General features: G+C 38.8%; 1 protein-coding gene across 2 annotated transcripts; it reads left to right on the top strand.

The window, feature by feature from the left end:
* The first annotated feature begins 308 nt into the window (after positions 1-308).
* STEAP2 (STEAP2 metalloreductase) lies at positions 309-19675 on the top strand. 2 transcript variants are annotated; one of them, XM_050324143.1, is made up of 6 exons: positions 310-358; positions 657-773; positions 4923-5444; positions 7093-7620; positions 9358-9522; positions 13797-19675. In XM_050324143.1, exons 3-6 carry the CDS (start codon positions 4953-4955, stop codon positions 14079-14081), a joined length of 1470 nt encoding a protein of 489 aa, XP_050180100.1. In that variant the 5' UTR covers positions 310-358; positions 657-773; positions 4923-4952; the 3' UTR covers positions 14082-19675. The 2 variants fall into 2 exon arrangements, with proteins under 2 accessions (XP_050180108.1, XP_050180100.1); XM_050324151.1 differs by lacking the exon at positions 657-773 and having other exon boundaries at positions 309-358.
* The last annotated feature ends 1372 nt before the right edge of the window (positions 19676-21047 follow it).

The following is a 21047-nucleotide window of genomic DNA, read 5'->3' as shown; positions in this document are numbered from 1 at the left end:
CTCCTTGTCTTTCCTGTATTGAGGGGCCCAAAACGGGACGCGGCACTCCATATGTGGCCTCACTAAAGCCAAGTTGAGGGAGAGCATCACCTCCCTCAACCTGCTGGCCACACTCCTCCCGATACCACCCCAGGATACCAGTGGCATTCCTGGCAGCAAGGGCACACTGCGGACTCATGGTCAACCTGTCACCCACTAGGACTCCCGGCTCCATCCCAGCCTCCCGCCTGCCGTGGCGGAGCGGCCGCAGGGGCGGGTCGCGGCGGCAGGAGAGGCACCGCCTCCCCGCCCGCCCGGCACTGCGGGGCCGGACAGTGCGGAGGAGCGGCGGCGCGGAGCTCCTGCCGGGCGGGCGGAGGTGAGAGGCGCCGGGGCGGGACGGGCCCCATCCCCGCCGGGCGCTCCCCGGCCCGGCCGAGCGGGGCTTTCCCCGCTGCCCATCGTGGCGGCGGCTGCGCCACGGCTGCCCCCGGCTCCGGGCAGGTTCTGGCGGTGCCGGGCCCCCGCGGAGCGGACCGGAGCGGCCCAGCCTCCCTCAGCCGCGAGGGTGCCGGGCAGCCCCCGCCCCGCGGCGGGCGGGCCTGGCAGCGCTGCCCCGGCTGTGCCCGGGGGCGGAGGGGCCGGGCGGGCGGTATCACGGCGTGTTGTCGTTGCAGCGGGAGATGCCGGCCCGGAGCAGGGCCCCGCCGAGCTGCCCTGCGCTGGATCCCCGCTCCGCCAGCACGCCGAGGGGACGCCGGGCCGCCCCCGGCCTGCCGCCAGCCCCGCGCCCCGTAAGTGCCCGCCCGGCAGGGTCACACGCCCGGTGCCCGCCCGGCTTGCGCTCGCTCGGTTTTCTCCTCCAGCAGTTGTTTTTCCAAGAGCAGGCTCTCACGAGTGTCACCGTCTGGCTGACACAGCGTTGTGGTGGTCTCTTGGCTTATCTAACAGCAAAGGTCAAATTTATGCAATTCTTGTTATTTTTTAGAACTCTCAAGGCATATATTTCGTAAAAGAAGGTTGTTTTTGTTGCAGTCTGTTCCTGAACAACCCACCTCAGCTACTTCTTATCATCTGCTTCCCATCTATTTGCAAATTGCTCAGTAACTTGATGTAAAATCTGTCCAAGGGCTGAAGTTAGGCTAACAAGTATTCTCTTTCCTCAGTCCTCCTCCTCCATTCTTTTAATGGAATGTGCTAGTCTGCCTGTCTTGTCCTGTCGGGTTCTCAAGATGTCACTTTGATTGGCATTTTAAGCATCAAGAGTTGGTTTCATATGTATCTGCTGACTTTAAAATCTTTAACTTTATTCTTTACTCTTGACTTATACCTTTTTTTGACTTTGACCTCACCTGTCTTCCTGTAAAAGGAATTTCATTAAATTGCCATTCACAGTTAACTTTTCTGTTGAGGGCCAAAATAAGGAAGTTTAACACTTTGTCCTACTTTGTATCACTTATCATTTGTTCCTTTTCCTCTGAAGTTATAAACTTTGCCTTCTATCTTCTCTTTTTAATGTATATATGGAACCTTCACTTGTTACCATTTATGTTCTTCGGTAGTTACAACTCACTTCTGTACCATTGTTCTGATTTTATCCCCACATGATAGCACTGTCTCTTTAACTCTTTATACGAGTTCCTTAGCCATGCACACAAACCTTTTATTTATTTTTGGTGTGATTTTTCAGATCATTAGGGCTCCTCTGTTTTAGTTAAAACAGTCTTAGACACTCTTTCTTCTGAATTGCTATTATGCATTTAATATAGTCCCTTTCAGTTACTGCCAGCTCTCTGCTCTCTTCCATCTCTTGGACTACTTGCCTTAAAATCACATCAGCCTATTCTCTGAGGTTTTTGTATGAAATCTATTAGTTCTATTCTGTTACTCACATTGTATTTTCCTTAGAACAGGCAGTGAGAAGCTTCGACCAATGGGCCAAATTCAGCTCACCAGAGTAATTCATCATGTCCAACTCCTATATGTGCACTCTCCTAAGGATCCTTTGGACTAAAACTCAAAGTAGGCTGCAGCAGGTTAAATGGTACTGGTAGCCCATTTCCTCTTCGCTGTTTCTTTTCAATCCCAAAGTTTTGTAGCACCTTCATGTCACATGGCATGAGCTGAAGTGGGCCTCTATAATCACATGGTGAACACATTCATGTTCTGTCATATCCAGTTATATCTTGTATCTGATCAAAATACAGCCATTCTCATTATGTTCCTAGGTGTTAATCCGTCATGGTGCAGGAAATACTGATATTTTGGTCATGTGTTAGACACATTCCAGGTCACATGGTAAGAAAGAAGTCAAGGCTTTTTTCAGTGCATACATAAAAATCTATGTGGTCTGCCTCTGCCAGAAAGGTTCATTGATAGAATCTTTTCTTGGTATACTGACTTTGTGGTCAGTTTCACTCTTTCCTTCTTTAGCATCTGAGTTCAGTTTCAGTGAGTTCTTCCCTTCTAGTCAAAGCTGAAATGAAAAGTACCCATTCTTTTAGTAGTTTCCTTCAATTTCTGAAACACAGAGCTACTTTTAATTGTGGGAGATTGTTCACCACACATGCTGTATTCCTAGCTATTGGCTGGGTAAAGTACCCCACTGATGATTAGGTACCATCATATCAGCTCTTGGATGGTGGCTCAGGAAGAGGTTTGTTTGGTTCCTCCTTTCCATGTGGTCTGCTTTTGGTTGTTCCCAAGACAGCAACCTTGTGGATTCTCTTTGCTGCTTGTTAGCCTGCCTTCCCTCACTGCCTCCTTCATTTTCAGAATTCATTCCTGTTCTAAAATTGTATTGGGTTGGCCTGGCAAAGCTTTGGTAGCGGGAGAGGGGTGGAGTTCTATAGGGGTGGCTTCTGTGAGCAGCTGCTGGAATCTTACCCTGTGTGAGATGGGGCAGTGCCAGCTGGGTCTGGGAGGGACCTGCAGCTGGCCAGGGCTGAGCCCACCAGCGATGGTGGTAGCACCTCTGGGATAATATAGGTAAGAAAAAGGTAGTTGTGGCCATGGAAGAGAGGAGTGAGAATATGTGAGAGGAACAACAGTATAGGGACCAAGGCCAAACAAGAAGGAGGAGGAGGTGCTTGAAGCGCTGGAGCAGACATTCCCCTGCAGCCCATGCAGCCCATGGTGGAGCAGGCTGTCCCCTGCAGCCCCAGGAGGTTCATGGTAGAGCAGAGAAGGGAGGAGCCCCACACCAGTACAAGTGGATGCCCAAAGGAAGGCTGTGATCCTGTGGGAAGCCCACTCTGGAGTAGGCTTCTGGCAGGACCTGTGGAGGCTTCCTGGCAGGACTTGTGACCCTGTGAGGGACCCCTACTGGTGCAGTTTGTTCCTGAAGGACTACAGTCCATGGAAGGGGCCCACACTGGAGCAGTTTGTGAAGAACTGTAGCCTGTGGGAAGGACTCAAGTTGGAGAAGTACATGGAGGACTCTCCTGTGGGAGGGACACCATGCTGGAGTAGGGGAAGGACTCTTCTTGAGGAGAAAGCAGCAGTAGAAACAGCATGTGGTGAACTGACCATAACCTCTATTCCCCATCTCCCTGCACTGCTTTGGGGGAGGAGGTGGAGAATTGGGAATAAAGTTAAACCCAGGAAGGAGGGAGTGGTGGGGAAAGGTGTTTTTTGGGAGGATTTGTTTTGCTTCTCATTATCCTGCTCCAATTTTGATTGGTAATAAATTCAGTTAATTTTTTGCCTGTGACAGTAACTGGTGAGTGATCTCTTCCTGCCCTTATCTCAACTCATTTTTGTTACATTTTCTTTCCCTTGGCCAGCTGAGGAGGGGAGTGATAGACCAGCTTTTTGGGCACCTGGCTTTCAGCCAGGGTCAACCCACCACAACAGTGCAGAACCACTTAGGTCATAACTGTGGTTTCATCTGAAGACTTCCGTAGTGGTTTGGGTTTTTTTTTTAATGTCTTTGTTACAGCTTTATTGCAGTTCTGTGACCACTTCTCTCCAAACATACAGTAGTATTTGTTTTATTTTTCAGTGAGCCTTAGTCTCTGTCCTTCTTCAAAGCATCCCTTCCTGCACTGAATTTGAGTCTTAAAACTATCTTCCCTTTTATTATTGCATGAAATGTGTCTCTTCCTGCTATTATTTTTTTTGTGGAATGCCGTCCCATGTGTTTATGTCCAGGACTTACTTACCTGGTTGGAAATTCCTGTTAAGCATATTTGTGACTCATGGCCTTGAATCCTTTACCCTTACATCCACATTTAATCCATGGCCAGGCCTAGCAATCTGACCTAGAAATGTCAATAGTGATCTCACGACTAGGCCTTGATGAATTTCCCTTGTTGTCTTTGCCATTGGATCCATGTGGGCAGCCCATTTCCCAGGCTGACAGCTGGATGTCTGTCATGGTGGTAGCCATGACATTTGCAGCTTTAAGACTTTTGCATCCATTCCTTCATGACCAAAAGAGGATATCACAGTAATAACTTGATAAGCTTTTAAAGGAGTTCAACTTCCATGAACTCACTGTCTTCATGCCAATCCCAGGCCAGCACTCTCTACCTTCTAGCCTTTTCCATAATTATCCAGTTTTCCTAACATGTTTCTTCTCATTTTTCTGTTGACTGTTAGTTTCAGGAGCACAAAGTTATCTTGTGGTCCAGCATTCCAGGGTAGTGGAAGGTAGGGAATGGGAGAAGATGGAAGAATTATAATTTACTAATGGAGTTGTATTATTGAAGTGCTTTAAGTGTTTTATATTTCTTATTGCTTCTTCTATTAGTGACATTGTAAAAGAAAGTTGATAAGCACATACATTATTAAGAAGAAAATGTAATATGAAACTTAGAACCAAAGGTTTTGTTTCCAGAGGTGTTTATGGATTCTGATGCCTCATAATTGTATGATGTTGCATTTTTCCTTCAGTTGTTTTCTCTTTTTTCTCTTTTTTTTTTTTTTCTTTTTCCCTGAAGAAATCATTGTAGGTTTTGTGTCTTGGAAATATGGAATCAATCTCTATGATGGGGAGTCCCAAGAACCTCAATGAAACTTTTCTACCAAATGTTGCTAATGGCATCAAGGATGCCAGTAAGGTCACAATAGGCATCATTGGAAGTGGAGACTTCGCTAAGTCATTGACAATTCGACTCATCAGATGTGGGTACCATGTGGTCGTAGGAAGCAGAAACCCTAAACATGCTGCTGAGTTCTTTCCCCACGTGGTTGATGTCACTCATCATGAAGATGCAGTTGCAAAAACAAACATCATTTTTGTAGCCATACACAGAGAACATTACACCTCTTTGTGGGACCTCAAACATTTACTTGCTGGTAAAATTCTGATTGATGTCAGCAATAATACAAGAGTAGACCAATATCCAGACTCCAATGCAGAGTATTTGGCATCACTTTTTCCTGATTCCCTGATTGTCAAAGGATTCAATGTCATTTCAGCTTGGTCACTGCAGTTAGGACCAAAGGATGCCAGCAGACAGGTAAGTGCTATTATTTTTATTATATTATAAATTTAACTTTTTTGTAAGATGCAAATGACAGGAACTGAGTGTAAGCAGTCAGAACTCAGGGGATTCATTCTGCCTGACTTAACATACCTAAAATGCTGGGCCTTTAGCCTATGTTTTAGTAGCCAATAAAACTTTCAGAGTCGAGTTCATCCCACTGTAAGACATATAGAGTAAGTGGTCTGAATTTTTCCCTGAGTTGCCTGTTTATCTTTAAAGATTGCAAGGGAAATGTGGATACCAGCTTAGAGTAGACAGATGACCTTTAGATGACTACAGACAGATGAGAGGAGTTGGATCTTAATGTTTTCTGTAGGAAATATGTTCATGTCTATCCTTATGCTTTATACAAGGATAGAGACAATCTTTCCCAGTATATTTGAGTTTCAGTATTGGGGTAAACTATTGAAAAAGATGCACAGAAATCTGAGCTCCTGATCCGAGGGCTTAGGAGTCAGCTGTTCTAAAAATACTTGCTTCAAATAGCAACAAAGGGATTGAAAGAAATTATGTAGCTTTTAGTTGCCCCAAAATCATAAGTATGAGGAAACAGAAGGAGGCACACATATTTCTAAGATTCATTGGATCCAGGACTACTTGTGAACATCACGTTTAAATTCCTTCCCAGTATGTTCCCCAAATCTATCCTGCATATAGAAAAGGCATCTTTATGTTCTTCATGCTTTGCTGAGGTGATACAAAGGATTTAAGCCTATGCAGGAATCCAGTCCTTCACAGCTTTTTGGACTCTGAGAAATACATGAGAAATGACTGCTGTAATGTGACTACTTTGAGAGATTAAATTGAGTTTTCTGTCTCTTCAGGTAGATTTAAGTGGAATGCAATTAATGCATAATTAGCATAATTTTAAGAATAACCTTGCCAGACTTGTTTTATCCCCTTTTGGAATAGCACTGCACTGTAATTCAATTCTGTCAAAACAGATCATGTTTGCTCTAATGCAGATGATCAGCAAATAGTGTTGGGCAAACTATAGCCTACTGTAAATTTTAAAGGAACCTTAAAGTACATAGCAGTGCATTTTTTTCCACTGTGTAATAAACTGGTCTTTAGAACTCATTAGTAGTTTTTGTCTTTGCTGTTAAACATTCAAAGCTGGAATCTGTGAAAGTCTGGATTGTGAAATTAAGCTAAAATTGTTACATATCAAGAGATTACATAGTTCTCTGCTTTGCATTCTGTTTATGCTACAACTGTTTTAGGGTCATCATTCAAGATTCCTGTATTTTTGAGAGAACTTGTGATTTTCTGAAATGCTTTTAGCCTTTGTTTCAAGTTCAGTCCAGTCCTGTAGACATGGGGGGTTTCAGTGGGCAGATTGCAGGACATCCCACAGTCAGCTCATTGGTAACAATTTGCTTTATCTTTTTTTTGTTTACTCTTTTGCTAAATCAGTGTGCATATTTGAACTTTGGCTGGATTTTTATGTGATTTCATTGTCATCATGGTGATATGAGCTGGGATAACAGTGTACAATTTTAGCAGTAGTGTCATAGTTTTGATCTGGAGGACCGTAAGGTTTTTTTCGGTTTTGTTGCAGATTTTTAACCTTTGAGTCTCTTTCTGTGACTACAGACAATTGCCTTGACTTTCCCAACAGGTCTATATATGCAGTAACAATGTTCAGGCTCGCCATCAAGTTATTGAGCTTGCCCATAAGCTCCGTTTTATTCCTATTGATTTGGGGGCATTGTCATCTTCAAGGGAAATTGAAAACTTGCCTCTGCGACTGTTCACCCTGTGGAAGGGGCCTGTACTGATTGCCATTAGCCTGGCAACATTTTTCTTCATCTATTCCTTCATCAGAGATGTAATCCATCCATACCTGAGACACCAGCAGAGCGACTTTTACAAGATTCCCATTGAGATCGTGAACAAGACTCTGCCAGTTGTTGCAATCACTTTACTTTCTCTAGTGTATTTATCAGGACTTATTGCAGCTGCTTACCAGCTTTACTATGGCACTAAGTATCGGCGGTTTCCGCCTTGGCTGGACAGCTGGCTCCAGTGTCGGAAGCAGCTTGGGCTGCTCAGTTTCTTCTTTGCTACAGTGCACGTGGTGTACAGCCTGTGCTTACCCATGAGGAGATCGGAGCGGTACTTATTCCTCAACATGGCCTATCAACAGGTAAGACAGTCTTCAGGTCAGTGAGCCAAAAATGTCTTTGCTATGTGCATATGGCTCCTGAATACAATATATGTTTTCTTAATTTGTTCTAGTGTTTTCAGCACAGAATGTGATGTGTTATCTTATTCATAGCTGGTGCCTAATAAGGAGACTAAAAAAACATCTGTGCATTTTGCTCAGCTTATGGGTCAAACTGCAGGCACATTTGTGTGGTAGGGGGAGTCAAGGACATCTCCTATGGAAAGCCCTGATAGTAATACACAAGGAGACTGTAGGATAGACAGGATAAGAGCAACAGCAGGAAAATTCTGAGGTGTGTTCCTCTCTATGTATACTTAACGTGGGGGAAGTGTGTATATGGTAAGTGCATTTACAAGTATGAAAAGTATAAGGGTAGCTACTGTAATCATTATTACAGATACATCTATGTTAAAAAAAAAAAAAGGAAAAGAAAATGCTGATACTTTTTAACATTTTGGACCAGTGGTAAAAATACTTTATTTATTTTAAATTCTGTGAACATCATCTGTTGCAGGCAATAGAGACTGACTCACAGTTCCCAGGAACAATTGGTCTTGCATAACCCTGAAACAATCTCCGACAAATCTGTCGTCCTTTAGAAGGGGGTCTCATGCTCCTGTCTGTCAGTGAGGCAGCTTACTGTCACCTTTAAAGTAGCAGAGAAGCAGCATTGCCAGAAAAACAGCATTACCATTCTGCACATAAAATCTGTGGGAATGAGAGATGTGATAGAACAGAAAGGAAGGCACACTTAAGGAAATAAAATCAAATGGAACAAATTAACAGAAACTGAGTCCACAAACTCTGAAAGGGCTAGCGTGAAAAACTGAGCTTAAGGGAAAGATAGGAGAGGCAAAACTATGGAAGACAGCAAGAAACTATTGTTCTTTACACTTAGACTTAGTAACACTAAAGGATCCACTGATACTTTAAAAGAAATTATCTTACTTTTAATGATATTGTAAAACTCTCACTTGCTAATATTGCTAGTGAACCTCTTTCAAAGTGTGTTCTCCTGAAAGTGGAAAATAATTTAATATCCAAACTTCTTAAATGTTAAGGTCCTGAGTTGTTTCTTTTTCCTGGTAAAGCTCTCCAGTGAGAACCCTGAGACTAGCTCAGCTGGTTAGAGCCTGATGCTAATAACACCAAGATTGTGGGCTCAGTCCCTCTATGAGCCATTCATTTAAGAGTTGGACTTGATGATGCTTTTGGATCCCTTTCAACTCAGAATATTCTGTGTATCTGATGGCAGTAGTGAAGGAGACAGACTAGCTTGGACTAGGGAGATAAAGCAAAATTGGGAAATTATGTTAAACTATTTCCAAATATAACAAACTAAAAACAAATTGCAGATTTATCCAATTTGTGTTACAGAATTTAAGTTTGAAGAATACATCTCCTTTTCTACTGTGCATAGGAATGTGAAGAATTACCTGATTTTATAACAGAATTGTTGTAAATAGCTTATAATGTTACATTTTTGTTTAACATCTCATCTAAATTTCCTTGTTTAATGTATTTTTAATCTAGCAAGAACCAGTACCAGCAGTAAGGAAATAGTTGTTTTTCTCCAAGACATGAGGAAATCTCTGAAGTATTTGACCCCATTTTATAGTTGCCCTGTGACTGTGGACTTTACATCAGCAAAATAACTTCTGTTGGTATTTTTAATATTCTGTAGAATGAAGTTCTTCCTTTTTTCTTTTTCATCAGGTTCATGCAAATGTTGAAAATTCTTGGAATGAGGAAGAAGTGTGGAGAATTGAAATGTATATTTCCTTTGGAATAATGAGTCTTGGATTGCTTTCTCTGCTGGCAGTAACTTCCATCCCTTCAGTAAACAGTGCCTTAAACTGGAGGGAGTTCAGTTTTATTCAGGTGTGTTACTTTTTGAATAATGCCGGTTTGTTGTTAATAAGAATTGTGATCTCGATCACAAACAAAAGCAAACTGCAACGTGACGAGCTTTTTTTTTCCTCTCTGGTAGTTTAATAAAAACAACATATCCTTAGTTAGCAAATATATTACCATGAAGGCACATTAAGCATTTCATAAATGTTGGAATAGGACTTTACATTTTACACTTGTTGGTCTTAAATAACTAACATAGCTAAAACCAAATGATCACTCATCTATTCCTTTTCCATTGTTAAAATTTCTTGCTAAATTCAAATCAGATAAATTTAGACAAACTTTAGCTAAAGGTAGTGATACTGATGAGATACTACTGATGAGATATGTAGATGCACACAATTGTTAAAATTGAAGACTTAATTTGTCCTACAGGATTTTTATTGCACAGCTGTCTGACAGCCATGGTGTCATTAATTTAGTTTTGCTTCCCTTCCACTGTGTGGGACTTGACACAGCTTTCAACTGCATTATTTCCATTAGCTGAAAATACCCATTAGTAAAACATGAAGACAGTTTATTAAAATCAGAGGCTTTTCCAGGCCCTGGCACACCTTCTGCTACCTTCCTTCCTTATACAAATATCTACAACAGGCAGGCCTAACCAGCATAAAATAGCGTAAAAAGCCCATATTTGTCAGTCCTAGAAGGAGCTAGGAGACCAGCAGAAAACCTGGAATTGCTGCAGGAGAGAGCTGGCTACTGTACAAACAAAGATCTGATCACTTCATCATGATTCAGAGAGAAACACTCATAACATCCAGACAGAGGAGCCACAAAACTAGGCAGTGATGAAGAGTTTGCTCAGTAGGAGATCCTAGATGATGGAAATTTGGCATGAAACTTTGCAGGCATTGAAGCTTACTGAGAAGAGCAGCAGGGAAGAAAGCTGGGGCTGATAAACTAACGCATTAGTTTTCTTAAATGCCACTTCAATACTCTTCTTTTTTTCTTCTAAATATATTTGGATAAGGAACAAAGGTAGACATGGACAAGAAATACAAAAGAATTCATATTTTGCCAGAGCAGGCAAAATAAACAGCTTAAACCAACACACTGCAAACAGAAAAAGGAATTTATTGAAACCAGTCCTTGAGCAGTCACATAAAATACAAGAAAATGGAGAATGTGGTCTGCAAGAAGTGCTGCACTGGACCTTCAGTCTTCTGAGGGAAGTTAAACTGTAAATATATAATGTGAGCATATGTGACTGCTGCTTTTGTTTTCCAGTCTAAAAGTTGAAGTCAAACCCATCACTCAAAGTGGCAGTGGACAGAGCAGACTTGGAAAGCTGAGCTTTATGTTTTTTAGCAAAAATCAGCACAACTCAACCATTTGTGTAATAGCAAGCCGACCTTTGTGTAGACATTCCTTTTCTCTGCTAGCACAATCCTAAAGTGTTTAGGAGACAGTATTACTAAAACTTTCCTTGTGCATACCCTTTGAGGAAGGGCTGCCCTGCCTCAAGAATAGGATACTTCTTCCCCAGAGTAAAGAAGATTGCAACCTGAGTATTTTGCAAGTTTATGGGTAAGATTCCACTCAGACTTGCTACAAGTGGTTTATAACTCTAGCAGTATCCTGTTACTAGGGGAATCCAAAGTATATCTTGCATAAATGTAGACTTTAAAAATATGTTTCGTAAATATAAATTACTTGGAACTATTCGACCATTGTGAAGGTAGAAATTCCTGAAAAAGATTTGCCCCACAGCAGATTATTGTCTCTCTATATGTACATTTTTCTGATAACATTTTAGGGATTTTTCTCTTTCATCTTTTCTGCTCCTCTAACTTTTGTTGGTTCTTTTCCCAAACAATGCCAGTTTGCCCAGTTTGTCAGTAGTCCTGGCTGGGAATCTCCCATATTGGTTAAAAGACTGATCAAGAAGAAAAAGAAACAAACCAGGGAAGACCTAGAGAAAAGCTACATGGCTGGGGAGTCCATAGGAAATGTACTAAGCTCTTACTTAGCTTTCAGGAAACACAGTATTATGGAAGATAAGGAAGCAAAGCAACCAAAGATAGTCTTCCCCTTTTCCCAGCAGCCGTCCTAGAGCCTAGGCAGAGGGTTCCCAAGATTTACAACTGATGTTGCTGCTCTCTGTCCAAGGTGAATTTACTAGTGAATAAAAAGTATTGCTTCTTGCTACTTTCAGAAGTCCTCTGCTCTTAAAAAAGTTACCTGCCAGTGCCCAGTGGCACTGGTAGAAGGGCCTGGTAGAAGAACATAGCATCTGTAGCTGACAGAAGCTGCTATAGGAATGTCTTTGTTAGATTTTTAGATGTGTGGTTGAAATTGTCCAGTACACACAAACACGTACCCTACCACCACTTCAAAGAAGCCTGCCACAGGGCAAAAAAAGAACTTAATAAAGGTGCATCATGTGTTTTTCTTGTCCTTGTGTTTTTAGTTCAAAATATATTGATGTACTTCTTAGCTTCCATTCTACCATTAGATAGAAAGACTTATATAGATGTCTCAAAACTGAAGCTTGGAAATTGAATTTAAATAAGCACTAAAATTAAAAAAAAAAAAAAAAAAAAAAGGAAATGACTGTATAAGAGTTCCCTTCTGTTTCTTTTACAAGAATTGTTATAGTTCTCATCAGTAATCTTGATGAAGAAATGAGGGATATGATTCACTTGTGCCCTTCTCCCTGTTGGTGGTGATATAACAACTATGAATTCAGGACAGTCATACCAGCAAAAATCTGCAATAACATATTAAAGGATCAGGTTTGATAGTATTGTTTGCTGTCCAATCTTCTTACCAGAGCTTCCGTCCAGATACTGCAGATACTGTTTTCATATCCAGTCTTTCTGAATGTGTTCTGTTTCTGGATGTGTTCTCCAGTGTTTCTCTGAGTGTTCTGTTTCCTATGGAATATTTTGGGAGCAAATTGTTCCTTTTTAAAAAAAAGGTGTGCAGCATATCTAAAGCTTAAAAACAAGGCCCTGAAACAATTGGCAAAACAGATGCATAAATATTGGCAAGTCAAAGAACATGGTACCAATTCCAAGAAATTAACAAAAGTATTTTCCTTTTATGCCATTATATAAATCTGTGAATCCTTGCAAATAGAATTAGCTCAGAAATTCTCCTTTCCATAGAAACTGCTTAATCTTGAAGTAGATGGAATTGTTTCTTTTACTAGCCTACTGTAGACCCATAGACTGTAATTATTTTTTTTTTGTCTCTCCATTTACTGGTAGCCACTTACCTTTTGTAATACTTTTTCAGTTTCAATACTTTTCTACAAATGTTTCCCAACCAAGTTAGTCATTACATCAGTTTGGGCCAAAAAGAATTTTTCTTCATTTGATCACCACCAAAAGTCAAAGCATAAGTTGTCTTTTTTTAATCATGGTTTGGGAAAGTTAACGTTAATACGTTAATAAGTATTTAATTGAAATTTGACAATTTAATAATTGTCAAGTCTTCAGAGCATTGCAACTACAGGGTCCTTAAAGAGGCAGATTCCCAGAAATGGTGAGTGACCCCTATTGTCACCCCCTTCTGTGGCATGCTCTAGATTCCATGATAAGAGATCCTCTGCAGGGTGCTGTGGGAACCTTCTACTTTACCTTTCATCCAGCACTGCCTGTTTATGATAAACTGCATCACTGTTTTGTGCTGTTAAGCCCAAGCCCTGCAGTTCAGATATTCCCATTAACCAGTTGGCAACAGCTGATGGAGAAAAGTAAGGCTTGGTTTGTGCTAATGTCAGGCAAGTGGATTCAAGCCTCTGTAAGGAAGAAGTAAGCTGCACATCTCAGAGTGATAAAAATCTGCAGTGTTAGGCCCAAATCCCTTCCAGCAGAATTGCATTGTTCCCTAATAAGGCATTTTGGAAGTGATCTATTCTCATAGTTGAGAAACAGGAAACTTAATTTCCAATCACAATGGCTGTTGTTCCAGTAACTACACTGGAGTTGTTCCTTATTTGCATACGTATCCTGAAGTTGAGTTCCATTACTTAGGATTTGGGCAGACATCATTTCAGTTTTGACTGAAAAGCCAATAGATGTTAGCAGAGATACACTGTAAATCAGTGCTCAGTTCAGTCTGTGATTTTCAGAACATGTGAACTTATAACCACATATTGCTAATTTAATAGAGTGAATAGGTAAGAGAATTTAACATGATGTCTAATAAATGTTAAAATAATGAGTTAGAGCTGTCGGATGAAGGACCAAGTACTATTATGTCTCTCTTTTTTTCTTGTTTTTTTTTCAAAGTCAACACTTGGATACGTTGCTCTGCTTATAAGTACTTTCCATGTATTGATTTACGGATGGAAAAGAGCTTTTGAAGAAGAGTATTACAGATTTTATACACCACCGAATTTTGTTCTTGCCCTTGTTCTGCCTTCTGTTGTAATTCTAGGTAAGATCATTTTACTTTTGCCATGTGTAAGTAGGAAACTGAGAAGAATTCGAAGAGGATGGGAGAAAAGCCATGTTATAGAAGAAGTAAGTGGGTCTGTTCCACATCTCTCCCCAGAAAGGATAACTGTAATGTGATTATTTTTGTGATTATTATGTGTTGTACACCTGGGTTTTTTTTGTCATAAACTTGTATTTTTAGGAGTTTAGTTAAGTAGGAGTAAAGTCACTTGTTTGGTATATGGTAGAAACTGCGATACTACCAAACTATGAGAAGTTTATAACTAGATGACTAATACTTCTGATAACTACAAAAATATTTTTGTTTTGAATTACAGAGAGCAGATTATTATGAAATAAAAAAAAATTTTTAATGTTCTTTTCCACAGTTAAATCATAACAGTATTTTATTATAACTATGCTTTTCAGATACTTCTTTGACTTAAAGCATGTGTGTCAGAGGGATGCTGATTAATACCACATTTTCTGGGCAGTATTTCTTTTAGTAAAACCACACTTCTGTTACTGAGTTCAGAATATAGACTAATAAATAATTTAGGACATAATCATGTTTTGCAACAAATTAATTTGTAGTGATCACAGAATTATGTAATCACAGAACAGTTTGAGTTGGAAGGGACCTTAAAGATCATCTCGTTCCAACCTCCCTGCCATGGGCAGGGACACCTTCCAATAGACCAGGTTGCTCAAAGCCCCTTCCAACTTGGCCTTGAACACTGCCAGGGATGGGGCATCCACAGCCTCCCTGGGCAACCTGTTCCAGTGTCTCACCATCCTCACAGTGAGGCATTTCCTCCTAATTGAGCTAAACCTACTCTCATTCAGTTTGAATCCATTCCCCCTTGTCCTATCACAGCATGCCACTGCCCTCTCCAGCTTTCTTGAAGGCTCCCTTCAGGTACTGGAAGGCTGCTATAAGGTCACCCCTAAGCCCTTCCTTTTCCAGGCTGAACAATCCCAATTCTTTTAGCCTTTCCTCATAGGAGAGGTGCTCCATCCCTCTAAGCAACTCACTCCAGTAGGTCCTTGTCCTTCCCATGCCAGGGACCCCAGAGCTGGATGCAGCTTTGCAGGTGGTGTCTATAGAGGGACAGAAATCAGCTCCCTTGCCCTACTGGCCATACTATTTTTTGTGCAGCCCAGGATACAGCTGGCTTTCTGGGCTGTCAGCACACATTGCCAGCTCATGTCCAGCCTCTCATCCATCAACACTCCCGAAGTCCTCAGCAGGGGTGCTGTCGATTCCTCCATCCCCTGGGCTCTATGGATACCAGGGGTTATCCTAACCCAGGTGCAGCAGCTTGCACTTGGTCAAGTGTATTGCACATGTACAGTTTATTTGTTTCTGTGTGGTTTTACACCATTCTGTGATTTTAATATGCAAACCTAGTTTCCATTATAGTGTGGTTGTACATCTTGTAAGCAAATAGTATTGTACTAGCATGGTCATTTATTTTCAAAATATTACATAGTATTTTAGACCTTTGGCATTTCTTTATTTACAAGCATTACATAATAAAGACTCAAACGTGCTATACAATAATTAGAAAGATGTGTGCAAGTAACTAGTTTTTGATTTTTGAATGAGTTTGAAATATCAGGTAATATTTTAAAACAAAAACAAAAGCTGCGAATTCAGCAACAATAAATATTTATTTTCACTGTGAAACTTCCAATATGTTGGAAGCATCACAATACTCATGTTCTGTATGTGTCTACACTGGAGTTTGTTATTACATATGAATTTCCCAGCGTGTGTCTTAAATTCTTAGTATCTTTTTGTGCAAATCCAATGTTCTATTTTTATATAAAGGTCTAACTTTTACAATGAGTGTCTCTGGAATATGCCTGAAGTTTTGAGAAATAAAATTATTATTATTATACTTAAAAATTAGTTTATCTCTAAAACTTGGCATTTGCATTTCCTGATGGATTCTAAACAACATTCACAATTATTTATTACTGCTGCTGTCAGTAGTAATTACTCTTCTCTGACAAAATAGCCAAGCTCAACTCATACCTTCAGGCTACTCCTGCTTAATTGGCAAAACTTTTATTTCAGTGAATCAGAATGTGTATTTAGTCCTAATTTTCTTTACTTGTATGTAAGTCTATTTTTCTTATCTATATTTGCACTGCTTAAGATCTCTGATTTTCTTAGATGAGCGTTTATTATTTATTACTCTGGAAGAATTTGTCATAATCTATATCATACATAAGAAATATACAGTACTTAAGCTTGAATTTATCCTTAAACATCACTAGTCCTGTAATCTCATTGTCTCTGCTTGTAGAGAAACCAAAAGCTGCACAGAAAAAGAATATTCTAGAATCAAACTCTGCCCCCAGTTACACCAACCTAAAGCTAAAGAGTTCATGTCAGTTGTTCTTAATTTCATTTCAAATTCAAAATATCTGCAACAATTTTATTTTCATTCTAGTGTCCCAATTACCCAAACTTGCACATCAAGCCTGTGTATATTCTATATACTTGCTGCAAATTGAGAGACAGTGAAATAATCTTTTATTTTAAGCATGTTCAAATTTAGAGGTGAAAACTAAATTATTTGCATTCTTTTTTTCCAGAATTAAAGCATTTGTATATGTCTTTAAACAGGTTTTGTATCAAATGAGAGGTCAGTAAATTCTTTTTGGAAATGGAGGTTTGTGAAAACATTTTTTTTTTTGATAAAAAATCAACTATATGTTACATGTGTCAACAGAAATTTAATACCTTTTTCAGTTAACATATTTTCAATTTCAAGTAGTTGGAAATCTCAGATTTATCCTCCTTTATAAGCTTTGGGGATGGAATCAATTGGAAGGAAAAAGTTATGCTATTTCACCATTTTTTGAAAAGTAATATAATAATAACAGCTATAATTGGTCAGGTTAAGGTCTTTGAGACTTGTCTCCAATAGCTGACAAGTGGCAGATGCTTCCAAAAAGAAAGCACGTGTCCAGTGACCTTTTTTTCCTGACATAACCTCTCAGCCTCTTGGAAATCAATAATTTAGGAGTTATTTGAGATAGATGCTGCCTTCATAAGTATGTCCTCCAAAAATTTATTAAACCTTTTTAGAAATTTGAAAGTTCCCCCTTTTTTTTTTTTTTTTTTAGAAAAATAAAGAAAAAGAAAAAAAGTTTATTAAAGCTATCAAATAAATAAGGAATGTTTGCATTCTTTATTTTTTCCAAAACCAAATCAGTTTGTTTCAGGGTACTTATTTTATTGTTTCTCCTCCAATATGCAGCTATTTCAGTGATACTTTGGTGATACACAAGTAAAATACTATTTTATCAGACATCCTAGACATTAAGTGAAAAACCTGTCATTGCTGAAGACAGATGAGAGCCTAATCTAGTACAAATGAGATTTTCACATAAAAATGAAGAACAAGTGACAATTACAATTTCTAACTTACTTTGTCTATAAATACATTCCAGTACCAAAACCTGTCTATTTCTTGAAAGGCTTGCAGGATTAGAGTTCCTGGACTATTTCCTACTCCTATATTGCAGAGCAAAACCACACAAAGTTGAGGCATTGTGCTTTGATCTTGTAAAGAAAGTTAATTTTAAAAATCTTAGAATACACAAAGTCTTGGAGAATTTTAATGGGATAAATACCATGCTACATTCTACCCCAGTCCTGTGCATGAAACCTGATCAAAATCTCTAGAATGGGATAACTGAGAGCAGAATTTTGTACCTCTGAACAGATTTAGGGCAGAAACTATTACCATTAACAATCTAACTACATTTCAAAATTAAATATGCTGCTCTTATTTTATAGTAACTTTACACTTCTGTAGAATGTGTAGTAGTGTAGTAATGTTCCCTACACTTATCTAATTATTTTGGTGCAATACTGATAATGTTGCAGAAAATTACTGTTAAAGTCCATATACATTGTACTGTAATGCAACCACTGACAGTATATACAGAAATGTATTGGCCCTCTTTCCTATGCAAAAAGTTATTTCCTCATTAAATTTATTTGAGAATGTTTAAACTGTTAAATTTTAAACTGCCAAAGGTGTCTGGAGAGAATAATGATATGTCATTCCTTTTTTCAAACTTTGTGTAGAAAATTAAAAATGTGTTTTAATTTTATATGTTACTTGAAAGGTTGAAATATTTAAGTATTAATAAATAGATAATATTTTTAGATCAAATATATGAAGACATTTTGTGAAATATTTGTGCTACAAAAATTATATATGGTTTCCTGTTAGGCCATGTATTTACTTCTAACTGGAATATCATGTTGACTTGTGATTTAATATTTTGTAATGTTCTTTAAGGACCAATTCACTTTAACAAGACATTTTTAAGTCTGAAGGTGAAATGACGCTCACGCATTTACCACACGTTGTATCATGCTTATGTTTAGTCACATAAGGGATCTTTATTCATGTGACCAAACACATTGATCTCTATAGAAGAACTCACCTTAGGACTTCTCACTGGAAAAAGACCTGAAACTAATAGTTTAGTGTCAACTGCCTAAATATAAACAACTAAATTAATGTAGACATCCTGGTTACCTTGGAGAATAAATACATATTTTGAGGAATAGCCAGCTAGAAAAATATTTTTGTGTAGCTTTATATAAGTTGCTTAACTGCCTAAGGAAAAATAAGTAATGAAATAAGTTTTATTTCTGTTTATTACTGTACAGTTAAAAACGTAGTGCTTAATATGTGATACAAAACTGTACACATCATGTTATAAAATGGAGACCTCTAGCAACAGGTTATTTGTATCCTATGAATATTAAGGTAATCTTTCTTAACATTGTCTAAAGTAGAGTTCTATTATAAGTTCCATGTGTCTTTAATTTTATCTTACAATTCTGTTAACTGTGGCAACTATGTACAAGTTAATTAAGTGCCCATGTTCCTGAATTATTTAGAGATTAATTATTTTGTAATTGTTTTGCAAGTTCTCTCAATTGTGGTAATGGTTACTGTGAATTGGTGCCACATTTAACTTTCTGTTCCAACACTGTGAACTATATGATGTGCCAACATGAGAAAATACATTCATATTTTTATTTGGCATTAATTAATTGTGTGTCTGTATGTTTGCGTCTATATGGTATTAGCTGCCCAACCAGCACTAAAGGAAATTATTGATTAATATAAGGAAATGAGTTCCCAAGTGGCTATAAATTTCACAGGTATGAATATAGTTAGGAAACAGCTTTCTTTTCAAAGTTATATATATCAGGTGCATAAAAATTAGATATATTTTTTCAGTATAATATTTTCATGTGTAGTTGTAGTGGATGCACATGCATAACTCCTTCAGACAGTGCATCTCCTAATACATAAGGTTTTGATTTCTTGGCTGTTCATCCTGTAGTATCTTCTATCAATATAATGAGTAATGTTGCAGTACTGATATTGTATTGTTATATGATACTGCTTTAATTAATTAGACTATAACCTTTAAAATAAGTGACAAATTGAACTGACTTGAAAAATGATCTCTATTATTATATATTGTTTCTCATGCCTTGCTGGCAGTGTCTTACAGTGAGCATAATATGTCTCCCATGTGTAATATTCTCTTTGTAGTTGTGTTTGTCAGACTGTTTGTGCTGTCTCTCTGAACAGGGCTATTATAAATTATTAGTAATGCTCTTATCTATTTTTCCACAGACTGTGTTTTACACAAAAATCAATAAAAATCAATGTAAGGTATTTTGCTTTCTCTTCTGTGCTTATGCATAGTAGTTTTTAGCTTGTGTTTCTTTCTAATACATGGGTGCTCTGATGAACATTTTCTTTGAGAGATAAAACTTGAATACGAGTTCTTAAAAATATTCTAAGAGGGAATTTATTTTTTTTCCACTAGCTGGATAACAGATTTTTCACACAGACACACTGGATAGCTCTATTCCATATCCTACTGTGAGATATCCTCCATATTTTCAGAACACACAAGTGAATACTACAGTACTATCAGCATATATTCAATCCACTTTTCATTCAACAAGCAAAAAGTTTGACCATGGTGAGACTGCTAGGCTCAAGTAGTTTGCCAGGTGTGTCTGGTTGTGTATATGAGAAAGCAGTACTCTTTAAATGAGACAAACAGGTGAAGCACTTTGGAGTCCTTCATTTGGAAATACATAGCTCTTTTCCTTAAGAGACTTATGCCACTGTAAGAGCAAAAAGGAAAACAATACATGAGAGGTAAAATCCTGCTCAGGTATAGATCAGCAGGATAAACTGTTCTGAGTTCAGAGAAGTAAAAATGCATGAGTTAGTGGAGCTGGCAGCATTTGCACTGCTTTCACATTAGGTTGCATAGCCTTGCCAGATTCCCAGATGGAATGTAGGTATTTTTAAAATTCAGAATATTTAACAAGTTTGTACATCTCTGTATCTCAGTGCTTGTTCTACTGAATGTTGATACTACACCAGCATCTGGGACCCCAGACTTACACCTTTGCCCAGCCGTACCTTGTACAAAAGTGTAAGTTCTGTCTCTTGTGACTTACTGCATTTCCTTACAATAACAATCAGAGTGAAAGTCCCCCTCAAATCCATACCACCCAATGACCTGAACAGTGTACTTTAATAGTATAGGCAGGTAAATTCAGATGTTGGAAGCTCTGTTGACTTTACAGTTTAAGGGTGAGTCTACTGCCAGCCACCTCACAGGTCTTCTTTTTTCTGTGAATATCAAACACAAGAGGTCTGGCAGAACAGACCAGGGGGAAAAAAAGAAAGAAGAATAAAAAAGAAGTCAAGGAGTCAACAGACTAATTCTTAAAAATATTCTGGTTTGTGTACCATAAAGACCTCAGTGTCATATTTGATAAATAGTGCAGGTGGCTTTGGACAGAGTCTACAGGTTCAATACAGCCAGGGAAAGGATATCACTTGACTAGATCTGAAGACCCCCAATGCAGCATATGAAAGGTGTATCCTGTACTGATTAATAGTCCTTCAAAAGCTTGCAACATGATTTGTTAAGACCGCAAATTCAGAGGGGTAGAGGAAGTAATTCATTCAGCAAAGTCAACAGGAGATTAATGGCAGACCTAGATTTGGCATTTTGATCTTC

The sequence above is a fragment of the Myiozetetes cayanensis genome, unplaced genomic scaffold, assembly GCF_022539395.1.
Source record: "Myiozetetes cayanensis isolate MyiCay16 unplaced genomic scaffold, myiCay2020 scf1, whole genome shotgun sequence".
NCBI lineage: Eukaryota > Metazoa > Chordata > Aves > Passeriformes > Tyrannidae > Myiozetetes > Myiozetetes cayanensis.
The sequence above is the reverse complement of the archived record's forward strand: the minus strand, read 5'-3'. Positions and strand labels throughout refer to the sequence as shown.

Bases quoted from the DNA above. Each gene is read 5' to 3' on its own strand.
- STEAP2 (XM_050324151.1), top strand. From the start codon at position 4,953: ATGGAATCAATCTCTATGATGGGGAGTCCCAAGAACCTCAATGAAACT. The intron at 5,445-7,092 runs GTAAGTGCTATT...CTTTCCCAACAG, and splicing joins CAAAGGATGCCAGCAGACAG to GTCTATATATGCAGTAACAA. The intron at 7,621-9,357 runs GTAAGACAGTCT...CTTTTTCATCAG, and splicing joins TCAACATGGCCTATCAACAG to GTTCATGCAAATGTTGAAAA.